This window comes from Corvus hawaiiensis, chromosome 2 (assembly GCF_020740725.1).
Source record: "Corvus hawaiiensis isolate bCorHaw1 chromosome 2, bCorHaw1.pri.cur, whole genome shotgun sequence".
NCBI classification, from domain to species: Eukaryota; Metazoa; Chordata; class Aves; order Passeriformes; family Corvidae; genus Corvus; species Corvus hawaiiensis.
The window spans coordinates 47992650-48015648 of NC_063214.1; the positions used below are offsets into that span (position 1 = coordinate 47992650).

The 22999-nt window shown below is 37.3% G+C and overlaps 1 protein-coding gene across 7 annotated transcripts in view; it reads left to right on the forward strand.

The window, feature by feature from the left end:
* The window catches only part of ZMYM2 (zinc finger MYM-type containing 2), an 86132-nt gene that overhangs the window by 15524 nt on the left and 47609 nt on the right, over positions 1-22999 (forward strand). For 3 of the 7 annotated variants that reach the window (XM_048294794.1, XM_048294788.1, XM_048294789.1), the window contains exons 2-6: positions 3675-3765; positions 4920-5782; positions 10368-10653; positions 13556-13721; positions 14544-14756. In XM_048294794.1, the coding sequence (XP_048150751.1) occupies positions 4930-5782; positions 10368-10653; positions 13556-13721; positions 14544-14756 (1518 nt within the window). In that variant the 5' untranslated portion in view covers positions 3675-3765; positions 4920-4929. Of the gene's footprint in view, positions 1-874; positions 936-3674; positions 3796-4919; positions 5783-10367; positions 10654-13555; positions 13722-14543; positions 14757-22999 lie in introns of all 7 variants that reach the window. The other 4 variants (XM_048294791.1, XM_048294792.1, XM_048294793.1 and 1 more) reach the window with 4 other exon arrangements.

The window sequence follows — 22999 nt, forward strand, 5'->3', positions numbered from 1 at the left end:
CTAGATAGTTGAAGTTGGCTCTGTTGTAAAAATTTGGCCCATCATTCACTGGTGGGTTGGTTTTGCTTTTTAACCCCCTAGTTTGCACAACAGTAGTTGAAATCTTCAGTTACTACTTTGCAGTCTCATTTCCATTATCTCACCCATGGTGTCACTTGAGTGGAAGTGATTGATGGTCTACCATTAATAGGCTGTTTCTTCTGCTTGGGATGTGGAATTTAAATGTAGCCCTGTACCTGTTGAGGTAAATAATTTAGTTATGATACTGTGCTTTCCTAGCAGAAAGTAGTTTTCTTTCGCTGAGGCAAATAAACCCCTTTCTTCTTGTTCCTGTATTTGTGTCTTAGGATACTGTCTCCTAAATTTTGTTTGTCTGTTCACATTTGAAGATGTCTCAGTTATGTATTATCTCCAAAGTAGTCTTTCAAGTTTTTTTCTTTTTATTTTTTGGCTTACAGCTTTTATATGGAAGCAGTTGTACATGCTGGTCCTACTTTGGATGTCTATTTCCAATGCCCTGTTTTGGTGGAACTGTAGTTTTAGCCAGATTTCAGTGACTCCTTTTGATTTTTGTGCTTTTGCTCCAAGTGTACATAACTGTGACCTTCTGTCACCTTCATTCCACATGTTATTAATGGCACTTGGTAAAAGCATTTGAATTCCAGTTTCTGCTTTTGTTAAAGTGGAGTTGAATTTTTTTTTTTTTGTTTGAGGTAGTCATATACATCACCTGGATTTCTGCAATTCATGAATTTAACTCTCTTACCGTTCATCAGTGGAGTTGACCTACAAGTATTACTTAGCTGTCTTAAGAGCTGTGGTAGTTGTCATCATTCTAAAGAAGTGCTTGCATTTTGCCTTTTATTTCTTCCAGCAATTAAGCCTTGAACATAGCAATGGATCGTAATTTATTTCAGCGTGAAGACTTTTAATAGGTGAGTGATGTAGCTTAAATTAAGAAGGACAGACAAAGCCTGATTCAGGAAGGGCTGTTGAATATTGGTAGTGCTTCTGTTTCTGTCCATCTGAAATTTTGGTGTGTGCGTACCACTACAAAGCCTTCGGCTTATTCTGCAGCAGTATTGAACATGCATTTTCTGCAGACTAGGTCTCACTAGTTTGTGGGTTGGTTTTTTTGTTGTTGGTTGGGATTGTTTGTTTGTGGTTTTTGTGGGATTTGTTTGGCAGGGGAGGGATTGGTTGGTTGGTTGGTTTGGTTGTTGTTGGGCTGGGGGTTTGTGTTGTTGGTTGGTTGGGGGTTTTTTTGTTTCAGTTTTGCTTTTCCCCCCAAATCTCAGCAATTCATCCAGTGATCAGTCTAATCAGTCTCACAGGTTTCTAACAATTGTATTTCTATTGTAAAGCATCTTTTGCTGTTGCCAATTTTGAGGTGTGAGTTTTCTCCTAGTTTTCCATTCTAAACCTATTTTTTTCACTCTAAGTCACTCTTTTTGGGTAGTTTTTAATTTAGAAATACTGACTGTGACATTGCTTACGTTGTCTTTGTGTTTCTCCTTGCTCCTACTTTTAGAAAACAAGCTACCTCATTTTGCACATTTTATGGGTGATTTTGTTTTCTAGTTTTATGGAGGTAGGAGCTATTGCAGGGAAGTATATGCAGATTTTGCTTATGACTTTGATGCCTTAGGTTTTAACTTCTGTATTTTTCAAACCCTGTACTGCCCAGTGTGTAACTTTAAAGTTTCATGTGACCTGTTAGCTGCTGTTCTCTCATGCTGGTTAGACGTAACAACCCTCTCTAGGTTTGCTCTCCAAGGACACCTAGATTGTCCCAGGCCCCAAAATGTGTAAACTAAAAGCCCTTGAAGAGGGGGGGCAAATTTGGGGTAATTACATCATTAACTAAGGCTATAATTGGAGAATTAACCCTGATATGCAAATGGACCAAACTTCTGAAAGTGTGAAGAACCCATGACCCAGTGTCCGTCTTGGGTGTGGCCTTTTGACTGCCCAGGGTGTACCTTTGAAGGCCCTTAAAATAAAAACCTCCTTTTATTCTCTTATTCTTGTGTAGTCTCTGTTTTCAGGTGGCCACTTCAAGGCATCGGTTTTTCCGCAAAACCTAAGGCATCAACTTTGCACTGGTAGTTAAACATAAATTCTAATTTTTTTAATACTTAATGGTACAGTTCAATAAAACCTCAGAGCTTTGTGGAATAAGTAAATATATTTAGGCAAAAAGATACAAGTTTTGAGTCTTAACTTTGCTACATATTACGTGCATGTACTATAATACAGCCCAAGTCTGTCTCTCTACTAAGGATTTGTGAAAATAGGAATAGTAAAGGTTTTGAGTCAGGCCTGGCATGTAGTCTTGGCATAGTCTCATTTTTTCTCTGCTCACATCTGTTCAAGTATATTTAAAACTTTATTAAAAGCTTTATGTGCTTGTGATGCTTTTTTCCTTGTAGAGAAAGAAAATATATAGAATAAAACTGTGAAACTTTAAAAAATGACTTAATTCTTTTCAGCAGAAGCTGAGATGCAGAAAAATCTAACTAAATTATTCAGCCCTAGAGGAAAAAGTAAAATAGATGAAAGAGAATACTGGATTAAATTAATCGTCAGTGTAACTGACTGATTTCCAGGGAGGTACAAGCCAACTGCATTGATAATACAAGTTTTTTTTGTAAGAAAACCTTTTTCATTCCAATTCAGTGTTACCTTTATTGCAGTTCAAATGCTATTACATAATGGCATTTGGCTGTAAGGCTAACATAGGAAGGAATTAAAAGGTGGTCGCCTCTCCTAGGATTAATCTGGTTCACAGCTTTACTGTTTGGTCCTTGTCCTGCCTCCCCAGCCCCTGCTCAGTTAATGGGCAACAGGGCTTGAACAGTGTAAATGTGTAGAAGAATATTGGAGCTTTATTCCTCTGGACATCTTTACTGTCTGGGGATTTTAAGGCTGTCCTCAAACAGTAGATTACTACACAAGTTGATGCTCTCTTGCTCTCTCTTTTAAAAATGCTGCCAAGTCTGGAAAACCTAATGACTGTTATAAAACCTGAAGAATAAATAGAGGCTTGAACTTTAAACATTTTCAGTCTCTTGTGAGTGATCACATGTGTTAATACAGGCTATGGATACCTGAATCTGCACTAAGTATCACTGCAATGCATATATACAAGTTGAAAATTATTAGCAGTGTAAGGCTTATATTGCATTGTAGGCCTGATTTTATGTTCTTCAGTTTTCCTTTTATATTTTAATTTTAGCATAGTGTATTCTGCTACAGGCAACAAGGAGGTTGACCCAATAGAAAAGAAGGAAATGTAACTGCTAAGATTTTTTTCTCCATTTCTTAGTTTACTTGAATCATTTATTTCCTTAATATTCTATTACACATATACTACTTAATTCTAATGTTTGATTACTCAATTGCAGTTAGGTGTGTCTGTCTCTTACCAAACATGGCATATTTTTCCCCTCTATAAAGCCATCTGGAAATGTGATGTGACAGAGTAGAAGATCTCAAACAGTACTGTTGCTGCTCACATGCTCTCTTACTGTAGGATCACAGTGCTGAAAGTCAGGTTTGAACTTAAACTGTAAATTTAGTAGGAAGTCAGTTTAAGGAACATAGCTGGCAGATGATGCTTGAGATGAGGAAATCGTTTTAGATAGCTAATGTTTGTTTTAACCCTGTTTCAGACCACACTACTTTTGTGAAGGGCAGCAAGTTGGTACAAGAGCAGTTTCCCCACAGGAAAGAAAATAAAAGTTCTTGGAGCAACTTATTAAGGTAAACAGATTGCAGTGGATTTCTGGATGGGTAAGTATAGATGAGCAGGATATTTCTACTTCATGTATTTACCTTCCTATATAAAGATTTTATAAAAAACCACAGAAAGCTACTTCTAACCTTGCACAAAAACTAAGTGATGTCACACATCAGCATATACTCCAAGACATACCCAAATTATAATTATGTCTGTATTTTTCTTGTAGTATTATAGCAAGATCAGTTTAACTTACTGATCTTCAGTAAAGATGGTTTTTAGAGCAATCTTAGGTCCTTTAGCTTTGATTATATCCAGGTTGACTTTTATCATTTTTAATTCATGGTTGAATTGACAATTACGAAGAACAGATTCCCCAAACTGAACAATTATGAAAAGCAAACAGATCTCCCCAGGCAAAGTAGCTGTTGGGAAGTAGTCTGAATAAACACTGCTTGCTCTTAAAAAGAGAAGAGACAAAGTTACTGGAAGTTGTAGGAGCATGAGGTAATAAGTCAGGACTTCAAATGAGCTGCCAGTCTGTAGTGGCTACAAATGAGGGGTTACTGTCCACTTTGAGCTGCTCAGTAATATATCTATTCCTGTCATGTGCAAGGGTTGCCTATATATCTCTTCCTTACTCCTTTGTTCCAGTCATTTTGTGGCTACCTAAGAAGCTTAGGCAGCATGGGGTTGGGGGAAAATCAGTTGAATTTCGAAGTTGTTAACATTCTTAATAGGACCGAAATTTAACAGGAATTCAGTTTTTCTTTCTGTATGCCTAGCTCTTGATCTTGCTTTGCAGTCTAGCAAAAGCAGTGTTAAAAGATCATGGCGTGCATATGTGGGGTGGGAAAGGGACTGAGAGATCAGGATCATGTAATAAATAGCACTGAAAATTCTATTTCCTGTGTATGTATGTATTGATAAAACATTGTGATGTGTAGTGACTGTATTTTTCTGCTAGTACAGAATTAGAAAGTTAATGGATGTTAAGATATTCAAAGAAGAGCATAGAAAAACTTCTATCTTTTCTTTATGTTATCTCAGGAAGAAAATAAAATAAAAGCTGGAACTATTAATTCTGTAGTTATTGTTAAGAACTGTTAATGGAAAGTTTTATCTTACTCTGAAGTTGGATGTGGTTTTTTCTTGCTTTATGTTTTTCTTCAAACAGCAGATCTGGAATGGACACGAGTCCTCTGGGAGGATTAGACTTGTCTCAACATACTCCTAGTCTGCTAGGAAATACCACCATGGCAGCAGGTCTTGCAAATGTAGGAAATACATTTGGAGGGCCACCGAGTTCTTTAGTTTCTAGACCTAATAAATTCCAAAACTCGCCTATAGAAGATGATGATGATGTAGTTTTTATTGAACCTATACAACCTCCGCAAAATTCTGCATCACTGGTAGCAGACCAAAGGAACACTGCATTTACGTCATCAAAAAATGAAGAACTTAAAGGAAATGATTGCAAAATGCTTCCTTCTCCAAAAGACTTAAATTCTCAAAAGGGGAGTATAAGTGAAACTATTATTATTGATGATGAAGAAGACATTGAAACAAGTCAAGGACAAGAGAAGAATACTTCCAGTTTTAATGAACGAAGGCTTCCAGAGTGTAAAAATAGAACCAACGAAATGGAATTCTCAGCTTCCAGTTTTTCAAGAAGTAAGGTAAATTCAGGAATAGGTAATAGTGGTATAACCACAGAACCAGACTCTGAAATTCAGATTGCTAATGTTACTACATTAGAAACAGGTGCTATGAGCTCTGTCAGTGACGGTCATTTAGAAAATGATGCTGATGGGTGTGACATGAACCTAATGATTACACATGTAACGTCACTGCAGAATGCCAGCTTGGGAGATGTATCTAACGGACTGCAGTCAAATAATTTTGGTGTTAATTTGCAAACATACACCCCATCTTTGACTTCACAGACCAAGACTGGTGTAGGACCTTTCAATCCTGGTAGAATGAATGCGGCTGGAGATGCATTTCAAAATGGAGAATCGGTAACCCATCATAATCCTGGTAAGTTGCCATTTTGAATGTTTCCTTTAAGGCTGAAAAGAAATAGTAAAATACTAGATTATAGAGTTTTAGATTTACGTATGTTTCACAGTGGCACTGCTTAGTCTTTTAGCTTAATATGTATGAAAGATCTTGGTTCCCTTCATGCCTATCACTACCTTATCTGTGACTAGTTAGTTATCTGTAACTAGAACAAAATATGCTCAGTGACATAATACATTAGGAAACATGTCTTCACCAAAAGGATTATTAAGTATTGGAACAGGCTGCCCAAGAAAGTGGTCTCCAACCCTGGAGATGTTTAAAAGGAGTGTAAATGTGTCACTCAGGGACATGGTTTAGAGGGAGTGCTGGGTTAATGGTTGGATTTGATGATCTTGAGCATCTTTCCCAACCTAAATGATTCAGTGATTATATATGTGGTTTGGAAGATTTCTTCTGGATCAGTGTTAGTCTATTCTCCTTCACTAAGTACCTCCACTCTGTACGAAGCAGTAGGTGCATAACAGGAAAACTTCTGTCCAGTATGTTAATTTAGAGCCTAATGTCCCCAGTAAGCGTTGGAGTACATATGATAGAATGGTTTGGATTGGAAGGGACATTTAAAGATCACATAATCCAACCACCCTGCCATGGCAGGGACATCTTTCACTGGATGAGGTTGCTGAAATCCCTATCCAGCCTGACCTGGAACATTCTTGTGGTTGGGGCATCCATAGCTTCTCTGGGTAACCTGTTGCCCTGTCTTGCCACATTTATTATAAAAGAATTATTCCTCATGTCCAGTGTAAACCTACCCTCTTTAATTTAAAGGCATTGTTTCTTGTCCTGTTGTTACAGTAAACAGTCTCACTGCATCTTTTTCAGTAACCCCCCTTTATGTGTTGAAAGGCTGCAATACGGTCTCCCCAGCCTTCTCCAGACTGAACAACTTCCAACTCTCTTTGCTTTCCTTCACAGGAGAGGTGTTCAAGCCTTCTGTCACTTTTTGTAACCCTCTTCTGTGCCTGCTTTAATAGGCCCATTTCTGTCTTGTACAGGGGACCTCAGAGCCAGATGCAATACTCCAGGTGGGGTCTCAGCAGAGCAGAGAAGAGGGACAGAATCACCACATACCAGAATATGATTGACTTTTTGGGTTGTAAGCACATGTTGCTGGCTCATGTCCAATTTTTCATCTACCAGTCCCCCTGCTCCTTCTCCACAGGGCTGCCCTCAATCCTTTCAGCCCCCAGTTTGTACTGATAGTGAGGATTGCCCTGGTTGACCTTGTACTTGGCCTTGTTGAGCTTTGAGTTTCCCATGGGCTCATTCCTCCAGGCTGTCAAGGTCCCTCTGGATGGCATACTATCCCCTCTGGTTTACCAATTGCACCACTCAGTTCATGTTACCAGTAGGCTTGCTGAGGGTCTGCTTAATCTTACTCTGTGTTGTTGAAGAAAATACTAAACAGTATTGGTCCCAGTACAGACCCTTGAGGGACACAGCTCGTTACTGGTTTCCACTTGGACATTGAGCCATGAACTGTAATTCTTGGGATGCAGTCATCCACCCAATTCCTTATCCATCAAATATATATGTCTCCAATTCAGTAGCAAGAGCATTGTGGGGGACCATGTGAAAGGTCTTCATCCAAGTAGATGAAGTGCATGTAGATAGGCTTTGGACTGGAACTTAGATTTTGTTTTAGTGGAATCTAGTTTTTGTGCTTCAAAAATGCTCCAGAAAAAGAGCCAACACCTCGTAAATTGAGGATACAGTTTGCAATTGTCCTGATCTGAACCAGGTTATTAATGCAAATGTAGCTCAATATGTTTCAAGAGCTCCATACCTCTATAGAACTTAAGTACAGTCTTCCTCCCCACCTCTGCCCCAAGTTGTACTGACGCATTTTTTTCAGCTTTTTAAAAAAGATCTCATTTTTCCAAAATGGCTCTGCAAATAAATGGTACAAATTACAGGAAAAGATAATTTTTATAGCACTTTAGAGCAGCAATGAGTAAGAAAGAATGGGAGCAACCTGAAAAGCTGTAACAATAAGAAGTAGTTGAACATGAAACGGTATACATGAAACAAGTCTCATAAACTTGGCCGTTACAGAGTTGCAGGTAGGAAACTGAAGGATGAAGATGTAAGGGAGTGAGGTTTGGAAACTCACTAGGAGTTAACTAAGGAAGTGGGATACACCTCAGTTCAAGGACATAAAAACTGGATTTTACAGATCCTTTGTAGAGAACTTAAAGGAGGTAACATGGCTGAGAAATAAGATGTGAAGAAAAGGCATAATATAAAAATGGGCATCTGTGAAGATGGGTTATGGAAAAAGTAAAAAAAAAGTCAAGGTCTTTAGGTGTTCTTCTGGTATGTTTGTGGAAGGAGAAATGCAGCAAAATGTTGAGGGAGGCTATCTGAGGCCTTAAGATTAAGTAAGGAATAATTGAAATAACCTTAATGAGATATTATTACCTACCTTAATTAGGTATTAGTCATGGTGAAAATTTCAAACCCAAATGAGTAGCAAACTCAAGTTCTCATGAGTGGCAGTTGAGTGCTACTGGAATTACAGCAGATGTAGCTCTATTGCATGTGCTGCGCATTCCTGATAAGAGAGACAATGTGTTTTCACTTGAAATCTAAGAGAAAAGGGGAGAATTTCCAAATGTTTTGAGGTGTTAAGGTGCTACTGGGATGTTAGTATATCTGAAGTAGTAGAAGTATAGAAAAGTTGGAAGAGGGCACACAAATGAGTTTTAACTTTAAGCACTTTGGTAGCTTGTCTTAGTTTGTCAGTAAGGATATTCATAAGAATATTTCTCCGTAAGTGAAGCCTTCAAAGGTAAACCTCTTTAATGCTTTAAAGAAAAATGTGTTTTGTTCTGTGTCGTTTCCCTTCACCTCTTCATTCCAGCTCTTCTGTTTACCCTGAAGCGCTACAACAGGTAAATTTCTAGCTTGCCTTAAATGCCTGAGTAGTAGGACACCCTTGACAGCTACAAAGTCACAGCAGAAAATTATCTGTTACCTGCTAAGTAATAGATGTTGTTTCTTGCACTAACAAGGGTTCTTGGGACTTTGTCCCTACATGGGTTTTAAAGCTATGCATCAGAATGTTAATAAAATCCTTTGGGGAAAGAAAGGAATGCAGAAAATAGGAGGAAAGGGTTCCTTCTATTCAATGAACGATTATGGACCAAATCATGTCCCTTAAGATATGGGCAGTTGCTCATGTCTGTAGATTAATGTTTTTGTTACCTGAAGTCACAGAATTTAAAATCATCTTTCTTATATTTGGGTATTAGCTATATATTAGTTGTAATAACACTCCAGAAATACACTTAATCACTGCAATAAGACATTCAGGGCTAGGTAAGTCTCAAGTGCTGTCACAGTATTTGGTATAACTGACACACTATTGAGAATCTGTGCAAATGTTTTTTATAATGCAAAATTGATTGTGTTCAGTTTTAATTCATGCTTAAGTAATGTATTATTAGTGGCAGTCTTGAGAAGGTCAACATTTCTAAATTCTGGTGATGATTACTTTAAATGAAAGCTTAAATTTCAGAGAAAAGCCTAGAAACAACATTTTATTGGGAGATTTCTTTTCTCCCCAGAACTGTATCTTCTGCTCCAGACCAAGATATGAAACATGTAATTTAATATATGGTCTTTCTAGATGTATTTCTTTCAGAGAAAATACTTTGCTTACATTCATATTATGCGAGTTACTCCTGTAACAGGTTATGCTACAAAAGATTGGGCAAATATGACTTCGTTCCATGGTAGTTTATTTTCCAAAAACACAGATAGAAAAGTAGTAGAGTCTGAAATATGGGAACATGGATCTGTGTACTGCCAGAACTTAAGAAAATATTATTTTCTAGGTTAATTGATTTCTACTGAGGAAGACTTGTATCTCTCATGACTTTGCAAGTTGCTACATTAACGGTTATCATTACATTGGAAAGGTTATTGAGCATCCAGGAACTCTACAGGAATCGATTACATAGATGCAGATCTTGGATGTGGAGCCATTGTGTTTTGCTCTCACTACTATACAATATAGTTCTCCTGCTTCAGGCTGGACTAGGACCTTGTTCTAGGCCTAGGCCCTGTTCTAGGGTTTACCACTGAGGCTGGACACACGCTTGTTAAAGCTTTAGAACAAAATAACTAATAAAAATTTCAGATTTCATGTTCTTCTAAATTTGCAGAGTTTGTCTCAAACATTGGTTTAGAAATTCTGTGTATTTTGTTGGTCTCTTCTTTTAAATTCAGTTTTGTTTGTCTGAAGATAAAATTGCCAGCTTGCAAACTCAGTGCAAGTGAATTGAAATCTGCAAAACCTGTCAGTAGATGCAGGATGGGACCATCATGAAATTTGTTCATGTTCTGAAGCTTTGTAGCAATGGAGAGTGGTACCATGAAACAGGATTTTTTACATTAAACCTGAATTTAAAATACATTTCTTCTGTTGTCAGTCCCAACAGGAAGATTATGATCATGCATCTGTGAATACTATTCTGTACATGTGTATATGTCTCTTAGTTTACTTTTATGTTTGTTTGGGTTTTTTGTCTTGAAGATTCTTGGATATCCCAGTCAGCTTCCTTTCCTAGGAATCAGAAACAACCAGGTGTGGATTCCTTGTCACCTGTAGCATCACTTCCTAAGCAAATTTTCCAGCCTTCTGCCCAGCAGCAGCCTTCTAAGCAGGTTAAAGTCACGTGTGCAAACTGCAAAAAGCCTTTACAAAAGGGACAGACTGCGTATCAGCGGAAAGGATCAGCTCACCTTTTCTGTTCCACTACCTGCCTCTCATCATTTTCACACAAACCCACTCCAAAGAAACTTTGTGTCATGTGCAGAAAGTGAGTTTTTTATTTTGTTTTACTCTAGCAGCTAAAGCCAGTACTATTGAGATTCTCATGCATGCATGAGAGTTGCTCCATTAATGATAAAAAATCTGACTATATAATTGCTTTATATAGTGTCACTTCAGTGTTTGGAAATGTTGAATTCACTGTGTCTAACAAAATAATACCAGCACTTGAACTCAAGAGTTTGGGATATTGTTTTATTGAAAGCCAGTTCACTAAAAATAGCTGATTTTTCTTTTTTTTAAAGAGAAGGTGTCCAAGTTATGGCATACCTTGTGACAAGATATACTTCATATATAAAGTCCTTTATGAAAAAAGTGGACCTTGTGTTGTGTAGAAAGCACTCATTTTGATAGATGAAGATGTAAAATCAAGAGGCTTCAAAAGGATGAGAAAGTGATACTTGAAAGAAGCTGGAAGAAACTTGGAGAGTCCACTTTTGCCCATATGGGGAGAGGAAAAGCCTTGGATTTCATTTTCCCCATGAGCAGGGCAACTGGCAGTTTTGTAGCTGAAGATACCTGAAGTGGGCAGTACAGAGAGTGTGACAAACATAGCTAGAAGTGGCTTATTCTAAATTACTGGTTAGGTTTGACCTGCAGTTTTTCATGATTTGCCAGACGTGGTATTGCCAAAGACAGGTCTTCTGTAATTGTGTTCTTGTAGTGTTAAGTGTACAGAATAGCTGTACTGTCTCTTTCTTTCAGCGTACTGTTTACTGAGCTTTTTGCACTTTTTCATATTCTCAGTCTGGTACACACTGCAGTAATGCTGGTGAAAGGATGAATTCTTGCTGAACTAAAGAAGGCTTGTAATAAAGACTGCCTTTGTTATTGTGTGCTCTGGAGAGCGTGGTCTTTGCTCAGTCACAGATTTAAACTAGTGAAAAAAACCTTTTACTTCACTGTCCAGTGTGGTGGATTAGTGGCTAGTATTCAGATGCAAGATACTGGTCTTTTTTTTTTGTCCTTGGCACTCAGTAAAAATAAGCTGTAGTAAACATTAGTATCCTGTATATTCATACCTTGGTACTCTAAAAACCTAGGAAATGTAACATAGTCTAGCTTTTAAAAAATAGGTATAAAAGCTCAAATTCTCTGAACCCTTCCCTCTACAGGGCTGGTTAAAAGCAATCCTTGCTCTTTCTGTTGGCTTATTGTGTGGTTTTACACTATTATTTTTTTTAGACCTAATCTGGTGACTACCATATTCAGCTAGCTGCATGATATGTAAAGATGAAGATTAGACAAATCTTTTTATTTGACTGAAATCATGGGTAAACTCATGCTCCCTTGCCACTTTGGAGATACTTAAACTGTGTATTGCCAAAGGCTACATACAAAACTGCCCTAAATGGAAAGGCTTTATTTTTGAATGATGAGGAAAATACCCTATTTCTAGCTTTTGAGGTTACTTAAAATAGTTTTAGTGTATTTAATTTCCAGAAAATCTTTGTGAAGTCACCTTTGACAGTTTATGAGGTGATGTTAGTCTTTGCTTTTCCACTACTATGCAGTTTTTACTCAATCACAGTTAAATAGAAGGTAGTATATGCACTAAATTGTTCCTATGTAGCGCTGTTCCTCTATATAACCCAATGGGAAAAATCAAAATTCTTAGGTATTTTATTACCAATCCCTTTTCTTGGATTCCTCTGGACTCTTCTGTAACTACATAAGTAGCAAGCTCCTCAGAGCAGGAGCTCTGCCTTTGTTTTGCTGAACAGGAATGATAGCACTCCCTGACACAGATCTCAGTAGTTCTCTAAAGGGTCAAGCCAAACTCTGCTGACTTCCCCTTGATGGAAGAAGGGAGGCTTACAGGTGTTTGTATCGGGGCTGTACAAGTTTATTTTCAAGGAAGTGTGTCTAGGGAAACATACATTTTCCCCATTTTCCCAGTGTTTTTTATCCATCTTAGTTTTAGGGCTTATAGGTAGGAGTGCGTGGGGCATGTGTTTTCCAACTGGTGGTCCAGATGTGCCCAATCAAATTTTTAATATATTCTGCCCAGTAGCATTTCCTGTATGTCAGTAATAGGTTTTGGATTTTTTTGTGTGTTTTTTTGTTTAGAAGGCAAAGGAAGAGGCTTTTATTTCTTCTCCTTACTTCTAATATGGTGTATATTAGTTTGGGATAGTGTAAGCCTGGTTAGAACAAAGTTTGTTAGATTTCAAGTTGATTTTATTTCTGGTTTAAGTTGCATGAAATTGGCACAACTTCATGGACAACTGCATGAACTGCTCAGATGCTTTGGAACTTTAAAGTAATGATGGAAATAACTTCTAAAAATTTTGAATGTTAAAAATTTCTAGGCACATTTGTGGTAGAGCTTTAAGCTTTTTCGTTGTGTTTATGAGTTTGAGAAATATGAGAAAACAGCTTTCTCTCTTCCTCTCATCCTGTCCTGAGATTAATACTGGAAATGGTGGAATTACCTACAAAGACAGACCATGACTTACTTTTTATTATAAATCGGAATTTTTCATATGAAACTTACATACAGCCTTTGTGTAAAAGAAAAAACCATTACAAAAGGGCTAGTTCAAATTTGCCATGTTAGTTTTTTGTGTAAAATTGGGTTTGCCATAACTGCATTTAATGGTACATTACTACTCCTTAGTTCTAGAATAATTTAATGGGGAAAAATAACCCAATTCTAAAGAAAAAAATAGGCGTTTACATAGTAAAGACTTACTTACAGTAGTTGTAAAAATATTATTAAACTTAGTAGTCTTCCTGTGACCAACAGCTAAACAAAACTGTTTTGAAATGTAAGCATTGAAAGGAAGGCTGAATCTTATAACATGAGAAGTGTTCTTGTTTATTTATGTGTTTATAAACAAGCACATGATTTATTTAATTTTTTTTTTTTTTTTTTTTTTGTATTTCAGAGATATAACAACAATGAAAGGTACCATTGTTGCTCAAGTAGATTCAAGTGAGTCTTTCCAGGAGTTTTGCAGTACATCGTGTTTATCCTTCTATGAAGATAAACAGAATCCCTCAAAAGGAGCCTTGAATAAATCAAGATGCACGATCTGTGGTAAACTAACTGAGGTCTGGTTGACTGTTTTTTGTCTTTCTCAATAATGACATATTAATAGTTATATACTGAAATAAGAGAACTGAAAATAAGAAAATGTAAGATCTTCAGTGTTTTCAGACACTGTGAGATATTAAAATATGCAGGCTTAATATTCACAAAGAGCAGCTGAAGGAAGAAAGTATTCCAAGAGGTTGATGTTGGATATTTGTTTCAGAAACTTGAAGTGCCTTTTGCTGATAATGTGTTCTATTAGGCATAGAATCTTGAAATTATAACACAGATCTCCCACATAAAAGAATTGCTGATGAAAAAATGTCAAGACCCACTGTATTACCTATTTTTTACTCTATGTTTTGAAAGATAATGCCGATGGTTTTAGAGATCTGTAGAATGTGTGTAATTTCAAAATCTCATTAATGTATTTATTTATTCTTGCTGCCTTCTTGATTATTGAGCCCAGCATAGTTCAGGCTACTACTTTACACAGCATATTGTCTGGCCAGTCTTCATATGCGAGGTTCTTCACCTGTAAATTGAGCATTTTATAAAATTGCATAAATTGACCTTCTGCTTTCATACACAATTACCACATCCTTCCCCCTGGTCTTTCCTTCTAGGTGAAAGAGTAGATGAGTCTAAGAGTTTTTTCCTAGAGCTTTGGAGACAACAGGAACATCCGTTTGTGTCTCTGTATTTCATGATCATTTCAGGTTTTTAAATAGTGAGATAGTATAATCTAGTTATTTGAATGTAAGACTTCTGGCTGGTCTGCTAGTTTCAGGCAACTTTGTGCTTGTCTAGTGATAGAATACTTCTTTATTTTTATTTTTTAGATTCGTCATGAAGTTAGCTTTAAAAATATGACTCATAAGCTGTGCAGTGACCATTGCTTCAATAGATACAGGATGGCAAATGGTTTAATAATGAATTGCTGTGAGCATTGTGGGGAGTATTTGCCCAGTAAAGGAGCTGGAAACAATGTCCTTACTATTGATGGTCAGCAGAAAAGATTCTGCTGTCAGAACTGCGTTGGTGAATACAAGCAGGTAATGACTTCTTTACCTCTAAATTAAAATTAAATAAACATGAATACTTCTTAAGTTTATCCTATTACTAATAGCATGGGTTTACTTCTCCTAAGAAGACATGTGTAACAAAGACTTCTAAAAACGAAATTACTGCCAGTGAGAAAAAATTATCTGCAATGGACCTTTTACTGCTGTCTCCTTTTGATGTTGCTTTAATAGCAATACTTATTTGTTATTAATGAAAATGCAATTGAAAATAAATTTTGTTAATAATTTCTATTTCTTTTTATTGGGTCTATCTGGAGTATATTAATAGCAAGCACAACACAGGCTTACTGGTCCTTCAGTTATGCGGTTTTTTATATCTAAAAGCTCACTTGTATGCAGTTGAGATATTAAAAAATATGCAGAACATACAGATTGGACATTGCTGTGAGAAAGCTCTAACTTGTTACAGTTTGGCTGTGTACTTGTACTATGTCTCATCTCCACTGTACAGCATAGGGTTTTAAAAATTGTTACTTTCATCCTTCCATATGTTAGATTTTATGCTTTCATTTTATTTACTTGGTTTGTTTTTAATTTATTTATAAGACTGTTAAGATAGTAGTAATTGTGTTTAAAAATAATTCCAAATCAAGAAATCTGATGATGATGTCTTTCGCATATTGCAGTGGCAGCTTACCTCTGAACTGTTGCTGATGCTGGCTGGAAGGTTTAAATGTTAATCACAGTATTTACAGTATAATAGGATAGCTCTGAAATACCAAATATTTCAGGGGAGGATATAGAATATGGGAACTTGAGGTTTTTTTATTTTTTGGGTACTTTTACTTGGTATGTTCTGCACTGAGTTTATAGGGGTGGTGTTACGAAGTATGACAGTGCTGTTTTACTTGCAAGAAATTTCTGGTTCTGGTTTTGAAATGCACACTTGAATATGAGTGCCCCCAATGCTGCACATTGCTTGGGGTTCATTCTTCATCTCTTCCCATTTTTAAGAAACCAGTGGTCCAAGAGAAGAGGCGTTGCAGTGCTGTGTTGCAGAGTTCTTTAATGTTGCATCAGGTGTGCTTGTATTTTCTCACTGGCTGCTGAGCTCTGATGCTTTTGGGGATGGCTGTTCCTGTGTATGTGCTGTGTGTAAAGAGCAAAGCTGGAAACGTGCATATGTCAACAGCCTAACTGGAAACGTAACATAAGCGTTATTTTTTTGCCACAGCTGTACCAACAGGGACAGGATAGGTTTTCAAGCTACTAAAAACGTAGGCATGCCCAGAAGCCATGGAAAGACTTGAAGAAACATTGAATACTGTCTCTTGAAGAAACAAAAGTGCAGGAGATTAACTTTGAACATGAGACATTCCCACACCACCAGTGTAACTTACACTGCACATGGAATTATGAAATGAACACGGAATTTTGAGGTTGAATAATAAATTTGTACTTCAATGACAGAATATACTGTATTTGTTCACATATTGTTGTATTTTGTGTTTAGATATGTATTTGAGAATGAGAAGGATATGGGTAGCAAGTTGTATGTTCTGGTTTAATTTGGGGAGGAGGAGCAGTTTGCAGTACCAAGAATCTTCACAAGTAGTGTCAAGTTCATGCATTATTGTGAGAACATCTAAAATTGAAACGTTTTGGTTCATTCATTTGTGACAGCAGATTTTATGCAAGCAAGTTCTTAATTCCTTTATCAAAATATTTGGTACTGTGCAACTATAATAGGCTGTGAGAAGCTTAATTTGAGTGCTTGTGTGTATCTGTGTTGGAATGGTGGTTATGTGTAATTCTTAATTGGTAACTTTCAAATATTCATGGAGTGAGGAGTTTGGGGTATTATTAAGAGAAGCTCTTAAGGGAAAATCCTGGCTGACCAACTGAGTGGCTTTCTGTTATGGAGTAAACTGTATCAGTGGATAAGGGAAGGGCTATAGATGTTTATCAGGACTTCTGTAAAGCTTTTGACATAGTCCTCCACAATATTCTTCTTTCCAAATTGTAAAGTGGTGGATTCGACAGGTGGACTGTTAGGTGGATTAGGAATTCGTTGGATGGTTGCATCCAGAGGGTAGTGGTCAATGATTCACAGTCCTGATAGACATCAGTGACAAGTGACCTCAGGGGTCCATATTTGGACTAGTGTTATTTCTTGTCTTCATTCAGGAATAGACCAAGGGACCAAGTGCATCCGCAGCAAGTTTGCAAATGATGCCAAGCTGAGGGTGCAGTGACACACCTGAAGGATGGGATGCCATCCAGAGGGACCTGGACAAGCTTGAAGTGGATGCATGGGAATCTCAGCCATGTCAAAGGCTTTACAGAAGTTCAGATAAAGGACAAAGAGCAAGTGCTAGATGCACCTGGGTTGGGGCATCCCCCAGTATCAATACAGGCTGGGGGATGAACAGATCAAGAGCAGCCCTGCTGAGAACGACTTGGTGGTGCTGGTGGATGAGAGGCTGGACATGACCCAGCCATGTGCCCTCACAGCCCAGAAAGCCAGAGGTGTCCTGGGCTGCATCCAAAGCAGCGTGGGCAGCAGGGCCAGGGAGGGGATTCTGCCCCTCTGCTCTGCTCTGGTGAGACCCCACCTGCAGGGCTGCATCCAGCTCTGGGGTCCCAGCACAGGGAGGACATGGAGCTGTTGGAGTGAGTCCAGAGGTGGGACACTGAGATGATCAGAGGGATGGAGAACCTCTCCTATGAGGAGGAGCTGAGAGAGTTGGGGTGGTTCAGTCTGGTTAAGAGGCGGCTTCAGGGAGAACTAATTGTGACCTTCCAGTAACTGAAGGGAACTTACAGGAATGATGACGCAAGACTATTTACAAGAGCACGTAGTGATGGGACAAGGGGGAACAGGTTTAGATTTAAAGGGAATAGGTTTAGATTAGATATTGGGAAAAAAATCTTTCCTGTAAAGGGTAGTGAGGCACTGGAACAGGTTGCCCAGGGAAGTGTTCAAGGCTAGGTTGAATGGGGCCCTGAGCAGCCTGGTCTAGTGGAAAGTGTCCCTGACCATGGCAGAGGGGATTGGAACTGGATGATCTTCCAACCCAAACCACTCTGTGATTCTGTGAGTGTATGAAAGTCAAGCTATAAAACTGGAAGTTCTTCTAGTGTACGCTATAGGTGTCCAGAGTTGCTCAGGACACAAATACTTAAGAATATTTAGTTGTCTAGCAGGGTTTATTCAGGTTTGAAGTTTATTTAGTTTTTTTGAGCTGAGTATGTTCAGGGAGTTCTGTTTTTTTAGAAAAGAAATTTAGACTGGAAAATGTAACCAACAACCCACTGGGCCACAATTGGTAAATTATGGGTTGTTTTGTTCAGTTGTTTCCTTGGAAATTACTAGATCTTGCTTTTAAAGGAGAACTGCTGAAGGAGAGATTTTGGGAGAGTCATTATTACATACTGAAATAAACGAAAGAAATAACACAGAAAAAGTTAATGTCATTTGATTCCAGCATTGTGTTGTACAACTAATTATTGTGTGTGACGTAAGAGTTTTAGCAAATGTTTTCCTACAAACAGTTGTAAAATAAATAGGTCTTACTGGTATGAGCTTTGTATTAAACAGTTCATATTGTAAATGTCATGCACCTATCAATATTGCTATACATTTGTAGTAGTAATAAATGAAAACTCCTTCTCATTGTACCTATCTATATACTTAATCACAATTTAAAAAAATAAATAATTCACTGATTTGAACACGTAATTTTTCAATAACTCATCATGGACATTTTTTTCTTCTTTTCTTGGAATGAAAAAATTAAACTTGTGGGTAATAAAAATTACAGTGGCTTTCAGAATGACAAGTAATTGGATTACTGCAAGTAATCTGTCTGCTGCAAAGTATTTCTTTCCTTTTCTTTAAACTGTTCCTGGGAGTAAGAAACAAGAGGTATTCCTGGGATGGAGAGTATGTTTTTTCTTAAATGTCCTAAATCACCCTTCAAGGTGATTCATGCACTTAGTTTCCTATGTACCAGTTTCAGAACCTGCTTTAAAAACGAGACACACATAATCTTTAATATTGCATTATCTGTTATGATTTTCTGAGAGGTCATGGCTTTCTTTCTTTCCTAAATCTTGAAGTGATTGCAGAGCTCAGCTGTCTTTTAGTATTACAAAGTCATGAAATATAAATAGTAATTTCTGAAATAATTAGAAAATAATAGGCATAACATAACCAGTGCTCACTGTAGCTATATGCAAGAGCAAGTTAATTGCTCTGTGACACAGTAGCCATTTGTGAATACAGCTAAGTGCAAGTCAGGCTTTTAAAAAAAAGATAAAACAATGATAAAATCATTTCTCCAAAAAGAAGTGTCACAATTTAGATAAAATATGAAAACAGAACTCTCATTAGAAGTGTTTATATTTTTTAAAACCTGAAGATGATAATTATTGCTAGATTATACACTCTAACTGTTGCACTGAGGTTCAAACTCTTCACATGTAGAGAGTCAAGAGGGACTTAAAGAATGACAATAAACAAAATGAAAAAAAACAACAATCGAAAAAACCACACAAGAAGAGAATGAAATTATATCTGAACAGGAGGTGACTGAAATTGTGTTATTGTACAAATACTGAAATACCTTATTTCTTTGAGCAGACATTTCGTATAGTTAAAATGAAAATGTAACCATTAATAAAATTACTTTAGTGAATCATTTGAAAATTAGTATGTATGCACCAACTTGGAAGTGACCTCAACTATGCCTGCCATAAAGACATGTTAACCACAAGCATATACCTAGGCTGTTTCAGTATTTCTGTTTCTGCTACTATTTTATGTTTTCTGTCTTCACAAAATTAGTTGACTTCCTTTCCAAGATAGTTCCTATGTTTGTGTCGTGGTTTGCTGGATTTAGGTTCAGACGTGACAACCTTGTTTTAAAGAACAAGTGGAATATCCTGTGATTTAGCTTGTGCAACCGACCGTACCTTTTAATTTTCAGCTTTTCCAACTAAGCTAAAGCAGCATCCGTGTCTGTTTGCTTCCTTGTCTGATCAGTCCACAGTGCTCTTGATTCTACCAAGAAAGTAGTTACTGCCTTGCTAGTTTAAAACGTTCCTTTGCTTTTTAAACTTTGTTTCAGTAACTAAGATTATTCTTAGAATGTGACCTGGGATTTGCTTGCTTTGGGGGCTTCTTAAAAGTGATGGTCTTCATCTACTACCAAAAAGGGGGATGGGGGCTTGGATGGGGAGGGAAAGGAGCTCCAGCTATTTCTTCATAGGCTTTTTGATAGCTCTGGACTGGAGTGATACTGGATGAATGCAAGCCTAACAAGAGTTTTTCTAGTTGGAGAGGATGCTTGCAATGTCTTTTCTTTCATCTAGTGAAAATTTTTCAATACTGAATAAAAGTGCATTTGGTTACTTCTTGATTAGGTGAAGACTTAGTACTGAACATGCTTCAACAAGGCTATGCCATCCCTGTAAGCTGTTCACTTACAAGCAACAGAAAAAAAAACACCTAGGCAGTTGTGCTTCCTTATTCAGTTTCTGCTCCTTGCCAAGGAACTGCTTTTGTGAAACTCTTAAAACTCATGTGTCTATTTTATCTCTCTGCAGGGGCTTGAGAGCCTTCACTGTATACAATAATATGCACATCAGCTCTGCAGCTAACAATTAATTGCTTATGTAGAGTTTGTACTTTGTCTCATAAAGTGTATTGTTACCTACTGGTTTAAATATCCCAAGATGCTGTGATAGAATGTCCTGTCAATTAGCACTTCAGTGGAAGCATCTAGAGTTTTCTACTTTGTCTTGTCCCATGCAGTGTCTGGGTTTTTTTCTATGCTTCTTTGCTATTAAGACAGAGTGTCCTTCCTGTCTTCCTTTTTATCTTGGTAGTATTAGTAACTACAAAATCTACCACTTCCTGCTGTTGTTACTGTTTTATAAACTCCAATTTCCAAGTGTCTGTTTCAAGAGTAAGCACTCTGGACAAAGTCAGTAATTCTGAGAGTTGAACAGCCCATTTACATTGAAATGTTAGAAATACTGGTGCTTTTTTTCTTTTTTTTTTTTTTTTTTTTTTTTTTTAATTTCTGGTCACTTTTAAAGAGAAATTTTGTGGTTTCAGCCACATCAAACTGTGGTTTAATAGCGGAGTTTCTTCCTCATACAATAAACCACTTCTGTTTGCTTCAGGTAATAGTCAGTTTGGTATTAAGTAATCTCTGATAATACTGTAGAAGTGCACACTATTACACCTGGACATAGCTAGATGCTTTTTACCCTATCTACCATGGTTAAAAGACAGAAATCTTTATCAACCAAGGAATAATAATTTCCTCTTTCTTCCTGCTTAATGATGTGGGGAGGTTTTTTGAGACCTCTTTGTATTTATGATCCCAAGTTTCTTGCATCTCTGATGCAAATTAAGTCTTAGAAACTCTCCTTTTCTACCTTTTCTTCTACTGTTTATTTACTCCTGCTTTCTGGAACCATTTGTTTTGCCGTTTCCAAATACCTGTCTTCCAGTTGTAGAATTCACTGCTCTTCAATGAAAACGATGTAATCAGATTCCTTAGACATCTGAATATCATTCATCCTAACTGTTCAGAATACTATTATGTCAGTATTTTAGAAGATAAAATGAGATGGGTCCATCAGAAATGTTAAAATGGCTTTGTAGTTCTGAAGAAAACTACATAGGTCAGTGAAAATTGTGAGGTGTGATTTGTGTAGGAACACAGGAGATTCTTGGGAAGAGGAGGCAAGGGAGGTGATATGACTAGGTATCACAGTTATGATGGATATAACCACATCCATACACTGGTGTACCTGGAGTAATTACCTGGGTGGGGTTGAGGGGAAGAGAGGAAATGCAGAACAGAAACAGCTGAAACATTCAGTTAATGTAGAAGTAACTTGCTTTTCTGAAAGACAGGAAGACACATGTCTTGAGAGCGAGAACAGAACCAGCAAAAAGACAACACTGGGAGTTCAAGATGCCAAGGAAAAGTACTGTACAAGTTACCAATTTAGCTGTTTGCAGAGTTCAGCTGATGGAATGTAAACATAAATCACTTGGTGTTCAAGGGCCACAGAAGCAATTGCTTCATCCTTTGCTTTTAGGACTTGGGCAAATGCTTTTGAGGAAGAGTTTACAGGTGTTACTCTTGGGGGAGAGATGATTTGGGTACAGTATTTTAGGAGAAAATAAATTACACAGTTTCTTCTTTGCTGATACCTGATTCTGCTTATATCTGGTTCTTAGACATGCATGTTGCCTCTGGATCCATCAGACCATCCTTTCAAATGAATATGAAGTAGTTTAGCTGCTATCTTCTTGATTACCTTTCTGAGGGATCTCTTTTATCATAGAATTCCATGTAGTGAATATATCTGGTTTTCTACTTAGAGAAAATTTTGTCTTCTTTTCTGTTTGAACATAGGCATACTATGTGTCTGTCCTGGAATTTCCTGGTGTTTTTCTTAATTCTAATCCAAACCTCTTACTTCATAAAGCTACCAGAGTGGTTTGCCTGGATTGAGAAGTATTTAACAATCTGTTTTACCATGGAGTTTTAACTACGAAGCATTTCCTTAGATTGGAAGCACATCTTTGGGCTGCTACATAGCATTGTAGCAATCAGCTGCTGTTCTGATATTTTCTGTTGACTGGCCCTTGCATGGGAGAAGTAGCAAGAATGCTCTTACACTGCTGGCATGTGCTTCATCATGGTCTTGTCAAGGCAGATGAAGCAGATTATACTGTATTTTTTTCAGTCAAGAATAAAAGTTTGTAGCACAGATACCTAGATTCAAGGCACTAACAGCTTTGTTGAAGTAGCTGGGAGGTTGAAGAACAGAGGTTTTCATTAGTTTCAGTTGCAAACAGAAATGAGGCTTCTAATATGGCATGAAGTTATGTTATTGGTCTGACATTTGTTTTGGAGTTAGATCTTTTTTCTTTGTGGGGTACATTGCAACAAGAGCTCTAGACTTCAGCTTACATGATCCTTTCAGTAATATGTAAAGGAAGATCAGGATTTCTTCTAAAATCTTCGTTGCTTATAGTGGCAAGAATAAAAATTCCTCAAAAACCCTCTAAGTGAATTTGATTTCCAGGAATTTGTATTTCTGTTGAAACGATTTCTTCAGTTCTGGAATACGTCACATTCATCTGCTTTGTCTTGCACTTTGGTAGCTGCTTTTGTAGTTGTCCATTTGTGTTGAACACTGTCTTAGTGAACAGAAGGGACATTTGAAATATATCTAGAACT